This window comes from Odontomachus brunneus, unplaced genomic scaffold (genome assembly GCF_010583005.1).
Source record: "Odontomachus brunneus isolate Ranch 3 - 2012 unplaced genomic scaffold, Obru_v1 Obru_scaffold_100, whole genome shotgun sequence".
Classification (NCBI taxonomy): Eukaryota; Metazoa; Arthropoda; class Insecta; order Hymenoptera; family Formicidae; genus Odontomachus; species Odontomachus brunneus.
In genome coordinates this window covers 115,990-140,265 of record NW_022639550.1, presented here as the reverse complement: position 1 = coordinate 140,265, position 24,276 = coordinate 115,990, and the positions used below count along the sequence as shown (strand labels likewise).

Here is a 24,276-nt window from a genome sequence, read left to right as displayed (position 1 = left end):
CCTCCTTCTCTTCTTTCATTATAATAATTTCCGCCACCACGATTGTCGTTCCCATAAGAGCTCCTTTGACCGGAGTAATGTGGTTGCTGATAATCATAATTCTGATTATAATTCTGACCGTAATTTTGACTACCGGAATCTCCGTAATAGCCTCCGCCTCCTCTGCCACCGCCGCCGCCGCCACTCCGCTGATATCCTCCATCATTTCTGTGATCCGGATAACACTCTCTGTGACCGTGTCCCGAGTACTGAGATTGCTGATAATCCATATTCTGTCCGAAATTGTTGGTAGCGTCTTTATGATCGCGATAGCCACCCCCGCCTCCGCCTCCGCCTCCTCCTCTGCCACCACCGCCTCCACCTCCTCCTCTGCCGCCACCGCCACCACCTCCACCTCCTCCTCTACCGCCGCCTCCTGCTCCTCTTCCTCCCCTGAAATATAACAAGATGTTAGTTACATTATATTATAGAAGTATTACTAAAGACTATCAGTCCTGAGTAAATTTTCTTATTGGTAAAGGGGTCTCGAGGGGAACAAGGAGAAAGGAGGAGGAAGAAGGAGAACATTATCGATTATTTTTAATTATTCGATATAGATAACTGGACATTCAGTGTGTGATGAAATATTAATTTTATATTTTTATGAAACTGCATTTTTGTAGTTATTATCTACACCAGTTTTACATATTTTTACTGAAATGGTTATTAAATAAACGAAATTTTATAGTAAGCAAAATCCCGAAACCAACAGTCTTTAGTATTATCTCGTCGATAGTTACATATTTAATATGCATGAAAATTACGATACCGTGTAACTTACCGATTTTACCGTTATTTGTATTTTAATTATTCGCAATCGCGATTCTTACCGGAACGATGGCGGTCCAGGAACCCTGTCCTTTTGCCACGGAGGCATCTCTGGCGGAGGTGGCTCTTGCTCGTACGGTCTCCCACCTCTGTCCGGTACGGCTCCGATGATCACGCTGTTGATTTTGCTTCGCGTGTTCTTGCGGACGCTCGCGTTACTCATTTTCTCGATCACCGCCAAGTCGTCTCTCGCTGCTAGCAGGTCGGCCATTATCACATTTGGCTCATTCGTCATGGTCTTCCGTTTTTCCTCGTACCTGGAATTCACTTCAGCCTCCTGCGGCTTTATCCTGTCTGACCACTGTAAAAAGCGAGATCGCGAAATTACATGTTGAGTGATAGAACAAAGTTGTACACGCGAGGAAACTCGCTTCTCGCTATGTCAATTTTTACCAAAAACGATTGAACCGTGACATCAAGACGCTTGAGCAACATATCACGGCGAATCGTGTACTCCTTGCGCATTTCTTCCTGTAAATCAGCTAGCTTCTCCCACTGTTTTGTAGAGAGCTCGACGTCGATGAGGGGTTTACCTAGAAACTCAGGTGGCACAGTCATCAATAATTCTGATAATTTAGCCTCCAATCTTGAGAACAGTTGGTCAGCTGAAATATTATCTGGTGGCTTCTGGAACTTCAGCATCACCAACATATTTTTCAAGTTTCTTGCTGTATCGCTTTCATTCTGCAAGGTAAAATGAAGATATAGGATATCTGACAATTCATGACAGATCTATTATGTGAATAGAACTCATAAAACTGAATACAAAATTTATCTATCATTTTGTAAACAGCCATTTTGTAAAATTTTGCCAATTGTCAGTTAGCCTGTATATTTGATATTATCCTCTGTAAATGAACAGCACTAGAGATACTTTGGAATACTTACAATAGTGACTTCCAGCTGCTTCTCCTCTTTAGGATATTTTATCTCTAACAGTTTATTAGCCATAAGTTCAGTTACTAAAAATTCTATCAGAACAGCTCTTTCAGACTCGTTTGCTAATCTTTGATTCACATGTCCAGTCATTAGTTTCTCATTTATGCATCCTACTTCCTTGAGGAAGAAACTTAACTCTAAGAGAAAGGAACTGGCATCTTCAGCACTTGCTGTAGCATTAACAGTCTCATCTATGTCGATAAATGTTCTCAGCTGCTCAGCGAACCAAGCTACAAGACTAGTAAAATCCGTCGACTTTGCGCCAAGTTTCAAAGCTTGTGACAGTTTCTCAGCATCAAGCAATGGTCCTGTGTACCTGTAACATCGTTACAAATGTTAGTCCCCCATGTGGCATATCCCAATAAAATGAAAATATAATGAAAAGTACAATAGGAAAACACTTGGGCAAAATTATGTCCTCATAAAGCACGATGGATAAACTTTGTAGATTCGACCAGTTCTTCACCATATTTAAATTCTACTTCTATTTATGCTCGGACTTTAATATATTCAAGAATCTCTCATGATATAACCTTTGTCTACTCACCCGACGTCCTCGAGCATCTGCAATATTCTCTCCTCCATGTCGACGATGTTTCTCGAGATCTCGGGAAATTCGACGGTGGTAGAACCAAGTGTACGAGAAGCAGGCGAATATTAACGGTATTGACACTAGGGTAAACGGCAAGCGAACGGTGAGGATATCTTGTCGCTCTACTCACCGATGCGTTCACCGCGTCGCTCACGAAACCGGCACTGCGTGTCAATTCGCGTCCTCCGTTGCATCAGCTCGCACGAACCAGTCACTCCCAGAAGGAAGTCACTCGAGCTTGGGGCACGTTCCCAACGGCGTGTCGCTTCCCGAACTGCTCGTCATCCACCATTTTTCCAGGTGGCAGCAGTGGGCGCGCGTACAGAGGCGAGGTAGGTGAGGAGCAGTTGTCCCGTAGGCGTCATCATGGTGCGTAGGCAGCAGCGTTTTTGAGAAGAAGCAGCAGGGGCAGTTTGTTTTGAATCGATCACACGGCGTGGGCATCCTCTCGCGTTATTATGCTAATTGGCTCGCTTAGGAGCGGCGTCGTCGTCCTACAGAGCAGCGGCATCAGCAACGACGGCGCGATGGAGCAACACGGTATTGGCGAACGTCGCGTTACCGATTAGTCGTAGACAGCGCGACTGCTGCTGGCTGTGCATTGTGCGTTGTGGCGGTCGTACATACGCACGCACTCAGGCACGCACGCACGCACGCACGCACGTACGTACGTACGTACGATGTCGCGGGGTTCGCCGAGGCGAAGCCTCGCACACGCCGTGACTTATCCATCCGTCGAGTGCAAGAGGAGGAAGAAGAGGAGCTACGACAGTGCGATCCTGTTAATCACGGCTTGCTTGCTCACGTTCAACGCACCGTTGATCGGCGCGAAAAGTATTCAGACGTTGGACGACGACGACGGCGGCGGCGGCAAAGCGGATCGCTGTCCGGTCGAGTGCTCCTGCCTCGGCAACCTGGTCGCCTGCAGCGAACTGCAGCTGGTTGAGGCACCCAGCGGACTGCCACCATGGACCGAGATCTTGTGAGTAAATAAATAATCGTTAGTTTCAGTTGCACTCGCTGCACTTCGCGTCTTCCGCCTCTCTCTCTCTCTCTCTCTCTTTCTTACTCATTCTCTCTCTCTCTCTCTCTTTCCCTATCTCTCGCTCTCTCATCTTCCTTCTCACTCTCATTCGCTCACCAAACTCGAGCGTGCACCCGTCTCATTTTAAATGCAAAAGAGTGCAGCTAAAATTCTCGGGTCTATATTGCCACGGTCGGCCGTCGGTTTGGGCTCATTGCTTGTTAACAATCGAAGAGACCGACGTCGGTTAGGTATGGTGGAGATACTTTTGTTAGCGCCCAAGACCGGTTCTGCACCGTGGTTCGTAGGTGCGTCCCTCGCCGAGCTGCCGAATACATTTCATTCATGACCTCTGTGCGGGTGTATAGGGATCACATTGTTCGTCTTCGAGAGACGCTCGAGAGTGAGATTGTGTAGGGTTGGGCGGCGTACTCTCTCATTGTGTAACCCAAGCTATAGCGCAGATAAGATAAAGGGAAAGCTTTCAATGGAGAAATAATCTCCGGAGATAGAACTCGCGGAGTACATACACTCTAGAATTGTACGTTTGTTTTTGTTCTTTTAATTCCGAGTGTTTACGGTATATATTCGTTATCGCACAGCACTATATCATCGAAAACGTACTTTCAATCGCGTTTAAATCATCTCTTCCTAATTAAGGTAAATGTATCAATGCCCGGACATGTACCTAATTCCGGACATTCTTATTATTTTGAATATTTCTCTAAATATTTCATCTTTCAACGTACACTAATATAAATATTAAATGTATGTATACCACAATATGTATGTATTGTACATTAAAAGTTGAAATATTCATGTTCAAATATAAAAATAATAACAATTTCCGGAGATGGATACATCTCCGGGCATTGGTATATTTACCTTAGCTCTTCTTTTGTGGCTTCGAGAAAAAAGTTTTCCAACGATCCGAACGAACGGTGCGCGTCGAAATGCAGATTGACCAATTCGCTCGTTTGTTCGTAATAAAAATTGGTCGGCAGAAGCGCCATTATATGTAGCAATTTATTATTTATTGGATGATAACTGTTATTACTCTATATGTTGTTTGGGAGTCGAATCAAGGATAGGGAGGAGGGGCGGGTGGGAAGGGGCAGAGAGGGAGAGGGCAATATTGCTTGTTACGGCTGCATGTGGGTCGCTTGTCTCTCCACCAGCACCGAATGACCAGATTGATGAAACCGACTCTACAGATACACGGTCAGGTTTCTATAGCCATATAGGGTGCTGTGTGTGATCGTGGCTGATCGCTGTAAGTCCCCAATGTTCAGAGTCAAGGATAGCGAGATCTATGCGAGAAAGATACGCGTCTATGCCGCTTAAGGTATTAAAGTATACAGCGCGACTGCAAGGGCACTTGCTCGACACAATGTGACTAAATAAGAGATAATATATAGGGTGTCCGACAATTCTTTTACCTGCAGCCGCGACGTGCAGGTAGAATTCTCTCTCTTCCTCTTTCCCTGATCAAATAGAACACGAAATTCCTTTATTATTTCGCGAACAACAATGTAAAATTTTGAGTTATTAATTAAAGAAGATTAGTTAATGAAATTAGTTATTAGTTAAAAAAGATTAATTAATGAAATTAGTTATTAATTAAAGAAGATTGGTTGCTCGACACAACGTGACTAAATAAAAATAGAGATAATATACAGGGTGTCTGACGATTCTTTTACCTGCAGCCGTGGCGTGCAGGTACAATTCTCTCTTTCTCTTTCTGTGATCAAATAGAATACAAAATTTCTCTATTATTTTGCGAACAACAATGTAAAATTTTGAGTTATCAATTAAAGAAGATTAGTTAATGAAATTAGTTATTAGTTAAAAAAGATTAATTAATGAAATTAGTTATTAATTAAAGAAGATTGGTTGCTCGACACAACGTGACTAAATAAAAATAGAGATAATATACAGGGTGTCTGACGATTCTTTTACCTGCAGCCGTGGCGTGCAGGTACAATTCTCTCTTTCTCTTTCTGTGATCAAATAGAATACAAAATTTCTTTATTATTTTGCGAACAACAATGTAAAATTTTGAGTTATTAATTAAAGAAGATTAGTTAATGAAATTAGTTATTAGTTAAAAAAGATTAATTAATGAAATTAGTTATTAATTAAAGAAGATTGGTTGCTCGACACAACGTGACTAAATAAAAATAGAGATAATATACAGGGTGTCTGACGATTCTTTTACCTGCAGCCGTGGCGTGCAGGTACAATTCTCTCTTTCTCTTTCTGTGATCAAATAGAATACAAAATTTCTTTATTATTTTGCGAACAACAATGTAAAATTTTGAGTTATTAATTAAAGAAGATTAGTTAACGATCACGCGCGATACGATAGATGAATGTCTGTTGTGTGTGTGTGTGTGTGTGTGTGTGTGTGTGCGCTTGTGCATTAGATCAAACTGAACAAAAAAGTCTTTTACCATTTTGCAAATAACTACGTGGATTTTTAATTATTAATTAAAGAAAATTGATGTATGATCCTCCGCGATAATGCATTCATTTTTTTTTATTAATAATTAAAAATGAACGCAATCATTTGTAAAACGATAAAATTTTATGTTTGCGAAATAATATAGAACCCAGGTAGCACGTCTAAATGACGTCTTTAGATGTTACCTTGCTGCCTGGGAAATTTTTTGTTCTATTTGATGAGACTCGCATCGAGGCTACACAACGTATTGTCAAATACCCTGTACAGATCAAAAGCGAGTAAGGACTGCAAATCTTGTATATATCTAGTCTAGAGTATATAAATCAAATATTACACGTTTAACATATCTATCAAGATCAACTATAAATGTATACAATAGCAGATGTGTTACGCAAGATACGTTTCTGTTCGCGACGTATGTAAAATAATTTTTATCACTCGTGTAAATTGTGAATTATCGCTCGTCATTTGTGTGTGTATGTGTGTGTGTGTGTGATGCGTGGGAATGCAAAATTATTTGGATCTTTCGTTTTCCAGGGAATTGAAGGGCAACAATATTGCTAACTTGGAATTCGATTCGTTGCTTCATTTAACAAAACTCAAAGAATTGTAAGCATGTAATAAACAATTACTATGAAATTAAAATTAGACACGTTCGTGACGCGAATAACTTTATTTCCAACCGCTTGTGATTTCAGAGATATAAGTGCTAATAAACTCGAAGACAACTTTACCATTGCCTTGTCGGATGTCGCATTACTGCGCGAGCTTAAAGTGAACAGAAATCACTTGACACAAGTGCCAGATCTTGTATTTGTTAAGAATATTACTCACCTTACGCTGTAAGTATTTTCTGCGCTTTGACTACGCGCGTCTTCTCCAACGTGATCTGAACGTGAATTGTCATCGCAATTACTTCCTTTCTCCTTCTTAGATCTCATAACTTAATTACCGATATAAATGGGACTGCATTGCTCAGTTTACAACAACTTCAAAACCTGGATCTTAGTGGAAATAAAATAAGTGTCCTTCAAAGAGGATCTTTCCTTGCTCCTAATAAACTTACGCATCTGTACGTATCTTATCGGTGGCTTAAGAGCCTGTGTTACGTGACGCATCGACCACATCATCTAATCTTTTTTTACATTCGCAGTAATTTAAACGCGAACAACATAAAATTTATTGAAAATGGAACTTTCGATAATTTAACTGATCTGGTGGAACTTCGTCTGAACAAGAACAACCTGACACAGGTGAAGGATATGTTCACGAGTTTGGGGAAGCTACGAATACTGTAAGTGTTTGCGTCTAACGTGCCGGTAATATATTAACAACGCTCACGCGTGTAGGTTATTGCATCTGCACGTCCTATGTATTTCGAATGCATGACGTTTCGCAGGGAGATAAACAAAAACGATCTGCAACAAATTCACGGATTGAGCCTTAAGAGTCTAAATAGCCTGGAGGAATTACGATTAAAGAGGAACCGAATCAGCGTGTTGGACGACGGGGCCTTTTGGCCGCTGAAAAATCTAGTTTCGCTACAGCTCGACTTCAATATGCTAACTACTATTAGCAAAGGCGGTTTATTCGGATTGGAATATCTGAAGAAGCTCACCCTGTCGCACAATCATATCTCGACGATCGAGATGCAAGCGTGGGAAATATGCAGGCAAATAACGGAGTTGTGAGTAACATATTCTTATAATCCCATTAAATATATCTAAACGTCAGTTTGGATATTGGAATGTTTAGCGATGAGATAATGCAAATGAGAATCATTTCTTATCTATAGCTTCTTCGTAAATTAATATAAATTAACATGCACAAATGTGTGTATTAATAGATCAATATGAAACTTTGGATTCTTAATCTTATTTCAGGGACTTATCGCATAATGAACTGACTTCTATCGAACGGGAATCATTCGAATATCTCACAAAGCTGGAGAGGCTTAAGCTGGATCACAATCAGATCGCATACATCTCAGATGGAGCGTTCAATTACACGACAAACCTGCGCATTCTGTACGCACTTCTCGGTTATTGCTCCTAATCTACTAAAGATTTCTCTATGATCAGCTCTCTGTATATCACAATTATCATTTTGTTTGTAGGGAACTCAATTCGAATAAGGTGTCTTACATGGTGGAGGATATTAATGGCGCGTTCTCTTCCCTCAGCCAGTTATGGAAACTGAGCTTGGCTTACAATAAAGTGAAGTCCATAAATCAAAACGCCTTCACCGGTTTGATTAGCCTCGCGGAACTCAATTTGATAGGAAACAACGTTACGACCATTCAAGAAAACGCATTTCTCCCAATGCCTAATCTGAACAAACTCAAGATGAACACTCGTAAGTTCGAGTTCTGCGTCCTCAGTCGCAAATATATCACGGATACACTTTGGTCGAGTTATGTATTCCTGTGATCGTTTACATTTCCTCTCTGTTTCCATATATTAGGAGCGTTGGTCTGCGACTGCGGGCTTCAGTGGTTGAGCATGTGGTTGCGAGAGCATCATTACAGCGGGGCTGAGGTGTACTGCGGCTATCCACATTGGCTACAGGGAATGTCGTTAACATTACTGCATCATGCTAACTTCACTTGTGGTCAGTGTTAAATCGCACCAATGCAGTAAAACCGTAAAACCTTCAACACTAAACGTATCTATGAAACACAGACGAGTATCCGAAGCCACGGATCATCGAAGAGCCCGTGAGCCAAATAAGCATCAAAGGGGACAACGTGACGTTGGTTTGTCGCGCTACCAGTACCGCCGTCGCGCCGCTTCATTTCACGTGGAAGCACGACAACGTGGAGTTGGACAGCGCGATTCTGCATACTAACAGCGGTTCTTCCGCGAGCGGAGTAACTGAGACGTCATCCGTTTTGCAACTGATTAATGTGACTCATGCCAATCAGGGAAAGTATCAGTGTATGGTGACGAACAATTATGGCACCACATACTCTGCCAAAGCCACTTTAAGCGTGTTAGGTAAGTTATGCACGTTCATTATATCGAATATATCAACAAGATATATATTCACGAGTTACACTCATACACACATGCTTCATAGTCTATTAATTATACTAATACTAAATAATTTCTCTGGCACAGTTTATCCGTCATTCTCCAAAATACCACACGACATACGGGTGATTGCTGGAAAGACCGCGCGCTTGGAGTGCTCTGCCAAGGGACAGCCATCTCCGCAGATAGCCTGGCAGAAGGATGGCGGGAACGATTTTCCAGCAGCGAGGGAGAGACGGATGCACATGATGCCGACGGACGACGTGCTATTCATAGTGGACGTGAAAATGGCCGACAGCGGCGTCTACTCGTGCACCGCGCAAAACTTAGCTGGCCTCATCATTGCGAATGCCACTCTTACGATACTAGGTGAAAAGTTATTTTCTCCCGTACTGTCTCGGAACATTTCGGGATACATCTTTGTGTTATTGTAAAGAGTTGTTTTGCGCTTTGCAGAAAAACCATCGTTTGTGAAACCAATGGAGAACAAGGAGATAATGGTCGGCGACTCGATCGTACTTGAATGCATGGCGAGCGGCTCGCCGCGGCCGAAATTGACCTGGCGGAAGAACGACAGCCCGTTGCAAGCGACCGAGCGGCATTTCTTCACTGCCATGGATCAGTTGTTGATAATAGTCAACACTATAGCAAGTGATGCGGGTAGTTACGAGTGCGAGATGAGCAACTCGTTGGGCAGCGTCGTCGGTGCGTCGCATCTGACGGTCAATCCAGGTAATTGGATCTCGTTGATGAGATTTCCGCGCGAAAACGTATCCCGCTTATCCGGTCGTATCTGTCCAACATCCAGCTCCGGCTTCGATGGTGAACGAGGACGACATACTGAGCCTGATAATAATAACTGTGGTGTGCTGCGCCGTCGGCACGTCTGTGATCTGGGTGGTCATCATCTACCAGACCAGACGACGGCTGAACTCTACGCAGAACACTACGACGCAGCCGACCACTACCACCGTCATCCTGACCGTACCGGACGCACAGACACAACTGTACCTAGATACGAGCTCGCAGCACAGCAAAGATAGCGGCACCGGAGACAGCACCAATCCCAGCAACGACCAGTTGCAACTTTGCTTACCCGGTAGGTTAATGAATTATAAATCGCCCATTAATTGTTACATAAAAGATAACAATCTTGCATCTTTACATTCATCAGAGGAGATTGCGACGAGTTCCGCCAACAACGAGGAAGAAATGGGAACCATAAATGTCGATGATCCCCTTCTACGTTACACAAATCACGAGCGACATGAGAACGAGAACGCTGATTCCGCGGTTTAACAAACGGAAACGTTGGGCCAACGCAATTAGTGCGAGCGAGATGAGCCAACGTACGTACGTTTCTCTTCGCGAACGGTGAAAAGTGCTGAAGAGGATTCTCTTCGTGAGCAGAAAGGGAGAGAGGAAGGAAGGAAGAAAGAAAGAAAGAAAGAGTATTTCGACAAATGACTAGTGTCCTTAACATAAGATAAATATTCTGCAAGTCGTGTAAAAATTAACAAGACGTAGTAATAGTATTAAGGAGCAAGGACTCACGGTCCCGAAAACAAGCTCGATCGACGGACGTTGATCCGTGCAACGCGCGAAATACACTCGCGAACTCACTCGACGACACATCGACCAGATATTGTCTACGCGAGTCCGGATCTGCGAGATGTTAACGGTACGTAAAAGAAGGGAAAAAAAAGTAGCGACGGGGCTGAGGAATTCGAACGTCACTACGCAGTGCAAGTACAACGGAAATGATAAGAGCGATAAACGAAACTCACACTTACACGTCATCGTATTTATGTCTATGCGACTCAAGCCGACACACGATAGCGGCGGACGAGTCTGATGAGATGATAAAACATGTAAATAATTTAGACCTTTAGATTCTACCGTAACTATTAGTATTATTATTAGAGCGCGTTGGCGTGCGTTCGGCGAACGCGCTACGTTCCTGAGCGCAGCGACCGCGAGAGAACATCACTATGAAGCGCAAAAGCCACCTATATTAGACCAGCCTTTTGTGATAGATATTTATTCTAGGGTTACTACACCGCGTAAAGAGTTAGGCGGCTATTTATAACAACTGCATACACGCAAAGAAAAAGGAAAGGAACTAATGCGTCATTTTATCCTGGGAAACGATTGTAACCAACAAGCGGATGTGTATCTGTACACCAAAGCGTTGATTTTAGATACTTGGTCTTCCCTATCGTTTCTTTTGTTTTCACTTCTTATCTTTTATCTCCCCTTGCTCCCCCGCCAAGCGCGAATACGACCTCGTGCGAATGCACGCCGACTTGTTTGGCTTCATCCGAGTTCGCCGATCAAAATGTTGCTCATTACATTACGACAGACGTGCGTTGTGTTCTGAACACGCGGTCGTTTTGTTTCATAGCCACTCTCGTTAGTATTTTATTTACTACTTTAAGTCGAGACGCGATTCTGCAAATCTTCCACGTGTGCTGCGCGCATACACTGGTTTTCGAGGTAGTTTAAACATTTTTTCTCGATGTAACTTGGAACACAGCCCAAGGTCCAATGAGAGAATATAACTTCTGGGGATTAATCAAAAACAAATTTTCTCATTGGACCATCGGCTACGTTTCACAACGCGTTGTGGAGAAAAATGTTCAAATCGTTTTGAAAACAAGTGTACACAGTTATTTTCAGGAAACTTTTATTTTTAATAGCGCTCAAAACGAGGTATCGTTGTCCTTCAATATTGTATTAAAAGATGTAAGAATTTGTTTCCGTTTTTACGTACACATTCTACCGAAATTTTTATACGGGTGAGAGACTCTTAGCAACTTAGACTGAGGCCTCTGTTTTATACGATGACACGTAACTTATATATCCTGCGAAATATATACTTCGCAACCGCATGCCTTTTCTCCGACACGGACGAAAATTATTTCTGGAGAATTTACGCGCCGTTTTACCAGTAAATCGAGCGTATATCGACGCGTCGCTATTACGAAATAACGTTTAGACTAACTCTCTTATATGTAATATAGTGTTCGTGTTAGTTTCTATACTCGTATGGATTACTGATTAATTCGACATACACGCGTTTCTTGAGCTCGCAAATCTTAAGGCTGCCTCACTTAAGAAAAAGGGGTGACAGAGAGGAAGGAAGAGGGGAAAACGCTATTCGATGAAAAAATGTTCGAACAATAATGTGAAATGGTGATTGCCGAAAGTATGAAATCTAAACGAAAGTCTTTAAACGAAAGTCCACTGTACCAGGCGGATATTATTATCGGGAATAAACCTCTTTCGCGATATATAATCTATATTTTTCTATGACTTATATATTGCAAAAAATTTGAATCGCATAAAAAATTCGCACAAGACGAAGAGCCAGTACTACTATTATCTTACTACTTACCTACTTAATTAATCGTAGATCGCGATTCCTTCCACGAGTTTCAACTCGTCCGATAACGAATGTCTGAGACGCGCTTGTCGCGTGTGTATGTGCGACAGAGAGAAAGAGAGAGAGAGAGAGAGAGAGAGAGAAAGTATAAAATTCGATAAGTATTGTATAAAATAAATAGTCCGTAATATTCTCCACTGTTATATTTGTGTAACGTCTGTACGTACTCGTAAAATGTAATATGTTTAAAGAAATCGTGCAAACGAGTGGAGAACCCGAGGATACATTTCGTTTAGATAGTAACGTAGTCGAGTTTTTTCCCCGCTAATAAACGAGTATTAAATTGTATAGTCAACCAAATAGATGCTCTATATATTGCGACATGGTTTTCTGGCTTGCGCCCGTGTGATACACCAAATAAGGCATCTGTTTCTCATTCAGTATTTTTCCTTGTTGTTATATATAGTATTGTGTACAAATACAAATAATCATCTACAAGTATATATCACGTGTGTTGTCATTTTTACTCGCACGAACGAGTAGTGTATATAGTCGAGCGCACAGTAGCGTCACTTACCTCGTGATCGAACGTGATCACTTCTCCGTGGGTTTGCGTCTGTACAGACGAAACCAACAAGAGAAAGAGAGTGAGAGATGCAGAAAGACGCAGTGAAACTACTCGCAAGAAACAAACTTCTATTGTAATTTACGCATTAATTCACGCGCGCTAAGAGACGTTCTATGACGCTGATGAAGGCACTGAACGCATGTATAATCATACATAAATATATTATTACGTATTTATACACGTGAACGTATTTATATATGTACACATTTTTTCTCTTCCTATGAGGGGGAGATGAGCGCGAGAGGATCGTAGGCGGAAGGTGCGATCTTTGTACAGAATGTTTAATAAATTATTCTCTAACTATCGCGGCGCACCGTCGACCAGTTTCTGCGTTGGGCACGAAACCGGGCTCGTCGCATCCGCTGGACAAAAAGCGAACGCGGAAATCAAGAGGAAAGACTCGATGCAACATAGAGAACAGAGTAAACGTATCTACTTACTTTCAAGTATCACAATTATCGAAGTGTGTGTACATATCATATATATACATATATATATATATATATATATATATATATATATATATATATATATATATATATATGTGTGCTATCTACAATTTGTGTATCAGAGTTTTCCAATCGCTATTTGTCGATCGTTCGTGTTCATTGCGCAGCTGAAATATTTATCTCCGTATTTAACTAAGATATTAACTACTCCGTAGTTTATGTATATGTTACGATAATCAAGCTTCTCAGAAGCCAAATCGATTTACTTCACTCTTCATAAACTTTTCGTAAACTTCTCAATTGAAAAATTTACGCGCGAAAACGCGGATTTAATCAGTTTGCCATCTAAGAGACTCAATTAACATCGCCTTCTCATCTCGATCGCCTCAGCGCGCATTTAGTTGAACTTGATCAAATAATAAAAAATGTCGATTATCCTGTCTAAGCTGCGAATCACAATTCAACTAAAATTGATTTTATCTATCACGTTCGATGTGCATCCGACACTCGCGTTACGGACGCGAAACGTTCTGTCAGTGGATCTAAAAAAAACTAATATTCGCTATTAAACAAAATATGATATTTACTATTAAACATGCGCAAATCGCAGTGAAGTTACTCGCGCGGTGCATCTCGCTTTCTATGATATCAACGTGTGTCCGGCAGAATTACTTCCGCATATACTTTGCTAATACTGCTTTTGCCAACGAACAAAATCGCCGTTCTTCCTTCACGTCTACGCACGTTAAAACGTGGAAACGCTCCTTCTTGAGGTAGCGCGTTTCCCTAAAGCCTGATCTACAATATGCTCTTTGCGTTTTGTTTCTTCTATCTTTTTCTGGCTTAAGGCTCCTGGGGAGTCGCATCATCCATCTCTTTTTAATGACGTCAGAAGCGAGAAAACGCTAAAAATTCCTGCAAAATACGTCGAGATAAACAGATATATCCACAAAACGACATTTGCGATCGATTAAGTACACCTCTAAAATACTCCGTACACTTTCCTTTTGTTCTAAAAATCAATAGATAATCGGAAAATTAATATGACAAGATAATGAGAAAATTAGGTTAGAAAAGACGATTGCACGTCACATTTATTTTATAATTATCTGTTGATTGTTAGAACAAAAGGAAAGTGTACGGAGTATTTTAGAGGTGTACTTAATCGATCGCAAATGTCGTTTTGTGGATATATCTGTTTATCTCGACGTATTTTGCAGGAATTTTTAGCATACGTTTTCTCGCTTCTGACGTCATTAAAAAGAGATGATGCGACTCCCCAGGAGCCTTAAAACTTAAGGTTTGAGTCAGAAAGAGATAAAGAGAAAGAAGCAGGAAGCAAAGAGCATATTGTAGATCAGACTTAAGATATACGAGAGACATTTCTTCGAATCTCGTGATTCGATCATCGTTAAACCCGAATCAGACTAGCAATTGCCGATTAGTTTTCAACCAATTGAAGCAAAGTAACTACTGATCGTGTTGCTCTTAAATATTTTAGTTAAATACTAATCGTCTGTTGTCAATCGGCAATCGTTAGTTTAATTCCAGCTTTACACTAATCCGATTACTAGCGCAACGCGACGCGCGTCGCTCTTTTCGTACACACTCCAATAACATTCTTTGTGTCGTTCCCGCACATCCAGTGGCAATCGTATAATCGGTATTTGTATATAAACTCGCTTGTAATTTAATACGTATCTCTAATACGTATATTATAAGCGTACCTCTCCTCACATATGGCTTTTCTCGCCTCAGTTTCTAAATGTAAACGATCGCGAGAGGAATAATTCGCCCGGGGTATCCGCGAACTTTGTTTCTCGGATAATGAGCTGAAAATTCGAGCTAACTTGTCGACGCTGATAGAGCGAGGAGGTTTCGAGACAGTCGCTCGCCTCGTAAATTTGTCGTGACGGATTAGCCGTTTCGAGCGCGCATTTCATCGAGTCACTTTGCGAGAACTTGCATAATAATAATGATCTTAGATAACACAATAAACCTTAAAACAATACTATAAACCTGCCTTGGTTCTTGATCAAAATGACGCATTATGAATCGATGATACCCGCATCGATATCACTTTCACAATTCATAAAATTACATTCAACACATGAATGATTTGCGACATGAAGGATATGAATTAAAGCCAGGTTGCAAAACGACTCAATGCAACTACGCTTGATAATTCAATAATATTAAGATTTCTTTATATGCTTGTAGAATCTCATAAAGGAAAATAACAAAAATGTGACTACCTTATAATAGACAGTTGCAGCTAATGAAAGTTCTATATCCTCCGTTGATTATTGTCGTCGTTACTTAAACGAAGACTCGCATTTGAGACGCCTGACGATCCAATAAGCTGTCTGCTTAAAAACATATATGTATACAATAATAATAATAATGACCATGATAATAATGTTAATAATACTAATAAAATAAACTGAAACCTAAATCCTGCTCGGCACTCGGCTCCAATCGTAATTGGTAGCCGTATAACGGCTATTAATAAACGACTCTAGACCGATCGACCGATTGTTTGTTGCGCAACGCCGTTTTCGTCCGCGAGATTCGCGCGTTTATCGGTATCTCTTGGCACTCACGCTTGCTATGATCCGCGCACGTGCGACCGCGATAGACAGTCTAAAAATACGGCAGACAGCAATAAGAGCAAGGATCACAGCAAGCACGGCGCCAGGTAGGCTATTTACAATAAAAACGCTGTTCCTCCTCCTTTTCCTCGCGCAGGCAACAACGGCAACGATAGAGAGCGGTGTCACGTGCAAAATGCAAATTAGAGATACACATTCGTCGCTCTTCCGGCGTCTTTCTTTTTCTCTAGTATAACTCTATGTTCTACGAAAAGCCTCACTTTAACGCTAAATAAAACAAATATCATAGCGAAATCATAGCTGTACCTCTGGTCGGCGAGTAAAACTAGTTGAGCGCGTGAAAGCTCTTTCGAAGGATCGGCAAAAGGAACTTTCAACCATCTTGCACGACGCAAGAAGTGATTACGTCGGCGCGGGATGGATCGAGAACGTTGATTAAAATTGTCATATTAACACTCGATGCGATTGCTAATCACGCTAATAAACATACACATGTAATGCGCTTATAAAAATATCAGCAAAAATACAACATTCTCGCGCGTCAATAAGTTATCTGTATAATGTCGTCAATTATCTATATTCATCTACACAATATCCACGATATGCTGCAAAATATCCAACGCGATTCCTCTTGTATAAATCGTACACATGCATCGGCGCATGCATGCATAGGCGCATACACACACAACACACACACGCACGCACGCACGCACGCACACTATTTTTCTTTCTTCTTAATCACCAATATCCGCAAATAGCAGAGTCCGACGGCTTTTTCATCGCTCTTTTTTATTTTCATTAATCGCCTGCTTCGCCTCTTCCCTGCCTTGTGCTTGAAATAACTTTGATCTTCCTACTTTGATTGCACGTTTGTCGGGTGACGCGATAAGTGATATATGAAATTTCGTTATCCCATCGTCCGACATTTAACGCTATTAATTAAAACTAGATCCTGTTAAATCGCTGCGGTGACAGACTTAATCTTTCTACTCTCTTACTCTTGTTTCGCAACGAGCGTTGTTAGATTAGACGGAAGCAACGACTCGGAGTCACGCGACTCTCGAACTCTTCTTTGGTACCTTCTCTCTTCGAGGCGCAGTCATGGGTACTTGAGCGATAATGCGAGCGAACGAACGGACATTTTGACCGGAAGCGTTCCTCGGTTTCGCAGGCTGGAGAACCTTGCCAGAGCGACGCGACGCGACGCGACGCGACGCGATGCCGTGACGTGACGTGGCATGTCATGTCGTGCCATTCCCTGAACGCCTGTTCTCCTTCCACCTTGATCTTCCACTTCGATCTTTCGCCGCAATCTTCGCGCCAGTCAGTCTCGTTCTTCTCCATCTTCGAGGCAGCTTCGAGCACAGCTGCATCCCACTTGTATCCTGCACGCGCTTGACTCCGGCGACTACGTATTCTGACTGCGTCCTGCCATCCTGACGTTCTCCTACATTCCTCGACACTTCCTTCCGCGTATGCGCGCTCGCACGCGTGTGTTACCTTCTTTCACTAGTTAATTGAGCGAATCGATCATCTAGACAACGAGCGATCATCAATCGTTGTTCATGTCCTTCAGCTCGGTGTACGCGATCCGCTTTCGATATAGGTTGCCGCCGCTCGACAAGTCAATCTTCCTCCTGCTCGTCGAAGGACCGGGCGCATAGTACTGCCGTCTCTTGTAAACCACCATTCTGCAAGAGAAGAAGCGACATCAGTTAAAAAATTCACACGTTACGATATATTAGCTTAAAGAGAACACACATCTTGTAAGCAACTGATAATGTCGATGCGTTCTGTGTACAAGAGTGAATTTCATATCTACAGGCGAGAGATATCGAAAATATTGTGTTACAAAAATACGTATGTTCTCGGAAACTACATCCATCGTCCTACGAAATCGTCCATTTGCGTGTTTCAATATTTCCGCGACAAAGTTTCACACACGATTATCTCGAGAGTTATCGGAAAAGTCGGGATTTTCTCTTTTCTGTGAAATCGTCGGCAAGGTGTCTAGTTTGCTTATATGACACTTCGCTGGTCTCACAATTATCGAAGGAATTATCCAGCAATTACCTCGCTTATCATTGTATGCACAAGATGCCGACGCGTTATCAGAACGTTCGAGTGTGACACTTTCGCACCGATTATTCTCTTTCTCTGTACTGAGAAAAAATGCTTGAAAATTTACTTGTGGATCATAAGGCTGTGAAGTAAAGCTTGTTTCTGTGAAGTAAAGTTTACTTCTGCGAAATAAACTTATCCCACGAATAAATTGTCGAGTGTTTTTTTCTCAGTGTACCTCGCGTCGATTCCTCCCTAAGGCGAGAACACTCAAAATGTCGCGCAAGACATTGTTGTATTACTAAGTACGAGTGAAACGTACGAATGTAAAGTACGTCTCGCTCGAAAATCTCTCTCTCTCTCGTCCGATTCCAAATTTTATAACTCTATCAGTTGCGCGAGTAGCTTGACGCTCGTACGGGATTATTACCGCGTTGTATCGATACAATCGCTGGTCAGTCCTTGAGAGCGCGATCTAATGTCGACAGGAATTCTCGCAAAAAGCCTGAATAGCAAATGCAGGCACGCCTACATCACGTGTATCCCACTGGCGGCCATTCGTTTCCTCCTCTTTCTCTGCGCCACGTACTTGGCTGGCGCGCTGTGGTAATTGTATCGGTACCTTCACGAGAGTACTGATAGTATACGCGGTCAGTAGCTTCATCGTATCACAACGTCACACTGCACAGGTTGCAGTGACGAGCACTTCGAATGCCCAAAATACGTGTGTCGAGGAAAAATGAGTGTGTTCCGAGTTCTCTCCAAAGAAAGCTCTCATCCAAGTGGAAGGAAGTCCAAGTTAGTCGTTTGTCTCCGTAGGATTTGACTAGACTCGTCACACTCTGCAGCATTCTGCCGAGTGGACAGACAGCGAGAACATTTAGATCTTCGTGTTATCGTATTCAGTAATTGTGTCTTTTGACGGAGAACTTTTGTTGGTTCCACAGACGCTTATACTTTAGGCATTCTTCTTCTCCTTTTTCTGAATCTCTTGAACTTTCCCCGCGCGAGAAAGTCGGCTTCAAATTTTTTGCCTGCGCGGTACGCATCTTTTGGGTCACCCTGTACAATCATTACGAGCTCGACTATTATTTGCGTAATTACTTTGACGGTAGGCTAAGCACCATCGAAGGTGCACTCGCCGCCGCCGCCGCCGTCGCCGCCGCCGCCAATACCACGCGCGAAAACATCCATTGGAATGATAATTATCGCAACAACGAAGACTTAAATGCCGTCCATTCAGTCGAAACAAGCATTTGTGGCCGACTGACAGTTCCATGTATCCTCTCGTGCAAATGCTTCGCTCGAAAGTATAAACGTTCTCGCACACGATTTATCGGCAATCGCTACTTTTTACTATTTATAATATCATGTTTCGTTCTCAAGATACACGTTATATTCGTGCTCGAATTCAAATGTGATGCAAGAATAGATTCCTCTTTCGTCAGAGATCGCATATTCACGTGTTACATAAAGCTTCCTTTAATTCTGCGACATCATATCGACTGGAAGGCGTCTTCCACTTATTGTTACAGGTATAATTCTCTGTCCAAGCTGTCTCAACAGAGTCTTGCGAGTAGGCATCGTTCTCCGACACATCCGACGATGCATCAGCAAGGCATGGACTTACCGAGCCTCCCGAACGGAACGAAGTGTCTCTTTTTGTCTGGCCTAGTTCCGGCGAGCGCAACGTGTCTGGAACGTCTTTCTCTGACATTTGAGACAATCACACCGCTGTCGTTAATACAAAATACGAGCACGCACCGTCACGTGCGTGACGTTCGCCGATGGAAGTGCGTTGTAAAGGACGGGTGTTGCATGGACACTTCGATTTATTTATTTTATTGAGAGTTATCGTCCAAGGAGGTGGACTCGTGTGCGGCGAGAGCATGCGTAACGCAGGCACTCGCGTCGATTCCATCGTGGGGGACTCGCAGAGATTCTCTAACGAGGCGGAAAGCTCGCTCCCCTCGTAGACAAGATATAATCGCGATATATTTTACGCACGCCTTATTAAAATATTGTCTTGACCGACGATAACAAATGTATAGAAGAAAAAAAAGAAAAGGAGTACCGATATGTGTACGTATATCAAGCTAATTAATCGGCGGGCTTGCTTATCCTTCTTGGAGAGTAACTCGATAAATTTTATAAAATCCTGCCGCGTAATACGCGCGTCCATGCCAGATCCTCATTCGCTCCTCGAAGAATACTGCACGATCTTCGAGTTTCTCTCTTCCTTCAAATACGCTCTTATTCTTTCGCGGAAATATACCCAGCAATCTGAGGAATGGACACAATAGTGCGCGAGATCGTAGCATCTCTATCTACCTATCTATCTATCTATTTATTTATCTATCTAACATATTTCGCTATATAAGTATGTGTATTATGTCGAGACCGCTCGCTGATATTCCGCGAAGCGGACGAGTCGCGAATAGACAAAGAAGAATTGTAACACAGGCGTACAGGCGACAATCTGCTCGAACTGGAGGCGGACTATCTTTGTCACCGGTTCGCGGGTTGTTAACTAGCGTTATCAACAAGCCCATCGTTCGTTCATCCGTCATCGTTATCACGTCCTTCTTCGTTTTATGTCGACCGTCTACTTCGTGTATTGCAGCCGTCATATTTCAAAATGCTTTTCGAACGACGGACGAGGAGGATTCTCGCAGTTTATCGGCGTTAACGTCGACAGAGACGTTCCGATCTTCGATATCGCCGTTACAAATTCGCAATAGTAAACTAGCTAGACGCGTCTAACTACGCATAACTGACTAGATAAGTCCGCTTTTCCTCCGGAACGAGGAGAAGCGAAAGCTTCTTCGCAATATACTTTTCTTCTATCTGTGGTCGATTCTGCCGAAAGCCTTTATCTTTCTTCTCATTCGCGCACAAGGAATCTTTCTCCGACCTCGTTGTCTCCGGAATATACCTCGGAAAGACGTCGGCTTTCTCTTTCTTCCTCTGTTTCTTCGTGTATACAAGTGCGACGCAATAATTTATCTAACAGCTAATAATACTAGTATAGTAATCGATAGTGGTAGCTAATCTCAAAACGAAGTAACGCGCATCGTCGGTATCGGCTACATTCGAGAACTCGTCGACTTTAGACCGGGAGCCACGAACAGAGCGCGTGGACTCCCGCGAGCAGGAGAATGCTATAAACGTAATTCGACCAGCGAAGTAGTTCATTAAAATGATCACAGAAATGTCTTTCGTAACAACGCGCGTCTGATGGAACGATTAAGTAATTAGACGATGATTGTCTGACGATAATAGATCCCGTCACGTTATCCGTCAACGAGAAGGCCCACGATATCCTTGGAGAAAAAGGCACACGTTTGCGATACATTTAAAAGCGTATCTGGTCAACGTCATGCAGTTCTCAATAATCTAGTCTGGAGATATCAATCGAAAGTATCGCGAATAACAAATTGCAGACTACACAAAAAAGATTAGAGACAAGATTCGTGCCCCTTCTGAATGGATACTCTGAATAGTAGTATAATATCCTAGTAGAAGTAATATCCTTAAAAAATATATAATATATGTATACACGTATATCCTGCGACTTATGAAATATCCTTTGGAACCACGTGTGGCAAGAATAAGAATGACGCTCGTTTTGAGACCCCCTCGCATGCGTAATCGGAGTCTTTCAGAAGTGTATCCGTGTAAGAAGAACAGTGCCCGCACTTGCTCCTATTTGGTCCCGTTACCCGTTACGCGATCTCTTCGTCAATCGTCCAATTAACAAGTTGAACGATTGGGCGATCGAGGAAAAAAGATAAAAAACTATTGCTCAGATCGATCTTTCAAGACCGAAAGTGTCTGTCGTCTAGCGATCGATACTTCAAACTTTCCGCGAATAATATCCTAGCTGACTTAGATCACGTGGATATCTGCAACAGAAAGCAGAGGGGAAACACTTGTCAGTACATGCGTGCATACGTGTGGCCGGTTAATCAAGGGAATCGACTCGGATCGTAAGATGGGATTAAAGGAATAAATTTATCGTAATAATCGAGAGTGCTTTCCGTTTCTTCTCCGTCGCTCTCCTCTCGCCGAGCCGACACTCACCTCACCCTATGAATCCTGCTGCTAATGATATGATGAGAGCTAGAATGCCAGTCAGCATTTGACCAGCTGTCGAAACGACAACCTGCGGCGGCGCTGAGTTCTCGATCACGTCGCCGGGCTTGAAGTAATCCTCCGCGGTCAACCTGTCGCCATACTTATCCAGCAAATCCATAACGACCCCGTTCGACCAGCCGAAACCAAGCTGAACTTCGTACTCACCTCCAGTACCATACCCGCCCGAAACGGTCGCGTCGTACTGCGAACAGAAAACACCAAATTTTTCCTGTCAAGGACTCAAAGCAAATCATACACGAACCACTCAGATCAATTCGCTACAAGAGAAGAAGTCTGAGTACTTCACAAATAAATATTTAACTAAAGAGCTGCAGAAATTAACCAGTTGATTATAATAATCGATCGGCAATTTCAAGCGACATATGATCGTGAACAAAAAAGTCGACGGATGCGTTTAGTATGAGGTTCCCGTTTGTCCAATAGGAACTATAAATTCTCCCATTGAATACACAGAGAGAACGATTTAGTTGAATCAAATAAACGCTTCTTTGGAATAATCCAAACGAATTTTTTGATTGATTGAACAAAATTTTATTTGAAGCAACAAAAATATTTATTTGCGGCTTAGTTCCAAAGAAATATTTTTGTTGTATCAACCAAATAATTTGTTTGGACTATTCCAAAGAAACATTTATTTGATTCAATAAATCGTTCTCTCTGTGTAGGGGCCGTCTTCTTGAAAAATATCGCATACGATATTTCGACGAAAAACTATAGTTTATGTGACGCATACTATAGCTTTTTAACGGAATATCGTATGCGATATTTTTCGAGAATAAGACCCCAGGATCTACATTACGAAACTCAAAATGTCAACTTCACTGTCTACGAGTGTACGTCGACGTTGACTAGACAAATATTCCATCCGATCCGACCGAACTGCTGTTATTTTCGTTACCTTTTCGTACATGCAGTGCGTCTCGTTGAAGGCCTTATAGTTGCTGCGGACCCATCTCTCGCTTATCTCGTAGGCCAAGCGTTGCGCCCACGCGTCGCCCGTGTTATTCAACGACACAATGAAGAAATACTGGAGCGGCGGCCAGGCGTTGGGATAGTCCCACTGTTCGCCGGAGTGCTCCAGCGTGGTCGGTATGCCGCCCTGGTTCAGCATGATCTGATTCTTCTCCAGATACTTGAGCACCTTCGACACGTAGTCCGCCTTCTTCGACGTGTCGTAGCAGTCGGCCCAAAACGGCAGGATGTTGGTCGGATAGAAGTAGTCGCGCTTGATGTCGTTCAGCATATCGTAGTCCAACCAGGCGCCCACCTCCTCGTGCCACAACACGATCCTGACCGCCTCCTTCCACTTCTCGGCAATGTCGTCGTAATAGGCGGCCTTCGTCTCGTTGCCCGTCTGACGATTGTATTTCGCCAACAGCCGGGCGTTCCGGTAGATCATGGTGTTCAGATCGACCGGGATGATAGATCTGATTTTGAGATTTGTCAAGTTACCTGCAATTCGTCCCGTGGTTAATCGTCCCGGCTCGCGAAGACTCCTGCCAAACGAGAAAAGATCGCGGCGACTTCTTCTCCACGCGCATCGTTCAGTCGTATCTCTGCTTAACGCGAAGACGAGCGAGAACGTTTCTCGAGGGTCGCGAAGTGGTAATTAAACGCAATCCGAGGAATCCCGCGAATGATCGCGACATCCTGATTTCGCGAGGACGGATTTTAGAATATCGTCGAGTCTCGAACGAGGCTTTCACTTGAGAAACGAGACACAAAGAGCCTTGACGCGCACGCAGATCTCATTGAAGATACGGCCACGTTTCACGCGGAATACGTAGCACAATAATTGTGAGAGTGCCGTGTATATTATTAAAACAGCTTCGGTGTAAAAAAAGAAAAATCAAAACAGTCACGAGTGACGGGCAGAAAATCCCGAGAGAGAAGTATTGAAATTCTAAAGGTGGGACAACGTTTCGAAAAGTCGCAATCGCGAAAACTGAATAGCGAAATATTATTTTTCCGAAATATTACAAGCGTGAAGTTGTCAATAACTTATCATACAACTTCTTGTGATAACTTCATACTTTCAATATTTCAAAGGATTGTTCCTGTACTC

General features: G+C 42.6%; 4 protein-coding genes across 11 annotated transcripts in view; 2 read left to right on the top strand and 2 right to left on the bottom strand.

Moving 5' to 3' along the window:
* LOC116848825 (protein FAM98B) overlaps nucleotides 1-3,109 on the bottom strand; it is a 6,444-nt gene extending 3,335 nt beyond the window's left edge. Inside the window, exons 1-5 of the mRNA XM_032825336.1 lie at nucleotides 2,354-3,109; nucleotides 1,756-2,122; nucleotides 1,261-1,551; nucleotides 870-1,168; nucleotides 7-432 (exon numbers count right to left, since the gene is read on the bottom strand). Coding sequence (XP_032681227.1) covers nucleotides 7-432; nucleotides 870-1,168; nucleotides 1,261-1,551; nucleotides 1,756-2,122; nucleotides 2,354-2,391 — 1,421 coding nt within the window. The 5' untranslated portion in view covers nucleotides 2,392-3,109. The remainder of the gene's footprint in view (nucleotides 1-6; nucleotides 433-869; nucleotides 1,169-1,260; nucleotides 1,552-1,755; nucleotides 2,123-2,353) is intronic.
* LOC116848818 (leucine-rich repeats and immunoglobulin-like domains protein 3) lies at nucleotides 3,079-12,811 on the top strand. Its single transcript, XM_032825321.1, has 14 exons — nucleotides 3,079-3,380; nucleotides 6,424-6,495; nucleotides 6,585-6,728; nucleotides 6,821-6,958; nucleotides 7,040-7,180; nucleotides 7,286-7,573; nucleotides 7,770-7,913; nucleotides 8,003-8,241; nucleotides 8,350-8,496; nucleotides 8,568-8,882; nucleotides 9,006-9,287; nucleotides 9,375-9,650; nucleotides 9,727-10,017; nucleotides 10,093-12,811. The coding sequence occupies exons 1-14, from the start codon at nucleotides 3,079-3,081 to the stop codon at nucleotides 10,215-10,217; spliced, it is 2,904 nt and encodes a 967-aa protein (XP_032681212.1). The 3' UTR covers nucleotides 10,218-12,811.
* Nucleotides 12,812-16,723: 3,912 nt separating this feature from the next.
* Nucleotides 16,724-24,276, bottom strand: part of LOC116848819 (trehalase) — a 59,215-nt gene continuing 51,662 nt past the window's right edge. For 7 of the 8 annotated variants that reach the window (XM_032825322.1, XM_032825325.1, XM_032825326.1 and 4 more), the window contains exons 5-7: nucleotides 23,110-23,663; nucleotides 22,142-22,392; nucleotides 16,724-17,683 (exon numbers count right to left, since the gene is read on the bottom strand). In XM_032825322.1, coding sequence (XP_032681213.1) covers nucleotides 17,545-17,683; nucleotides 22,142-22,392; nucleotides 23,110-23,663 — 944 coding nt within the window. In that variant the 3' untranslated portion in view covers nucleotides 16,724-17,544. Of the gene's footprint in view, nucleotides 17,684-19,870; nucleotides 21,959-22,136; nucleotides 22,393-23,109; nucleotides 23,664-24,276 lie in introns of those variants that run through there. The other variant, XM_032825327.1, reaches the window with a different exon arrangement.
* LOC116848824 lies at nucleotides 18,714-19,920 on the top strand. Its single transcript, XM_032825335.1, has 2 exons — nucleotides 18,714-18,851; nucleotides 19,589-19,920. Exons 1-2 carry the CDS (start codon nucleotides 18,793-18,795, stop codon nucleotides 19,899-19,901), a joined length of 372 nt encoding a protein of 123 aa, XP_032681226.1. The 5' UTR covers nucleotides 18,714-18,792; the 3' UTR covers nucleotides 19,902-19,920.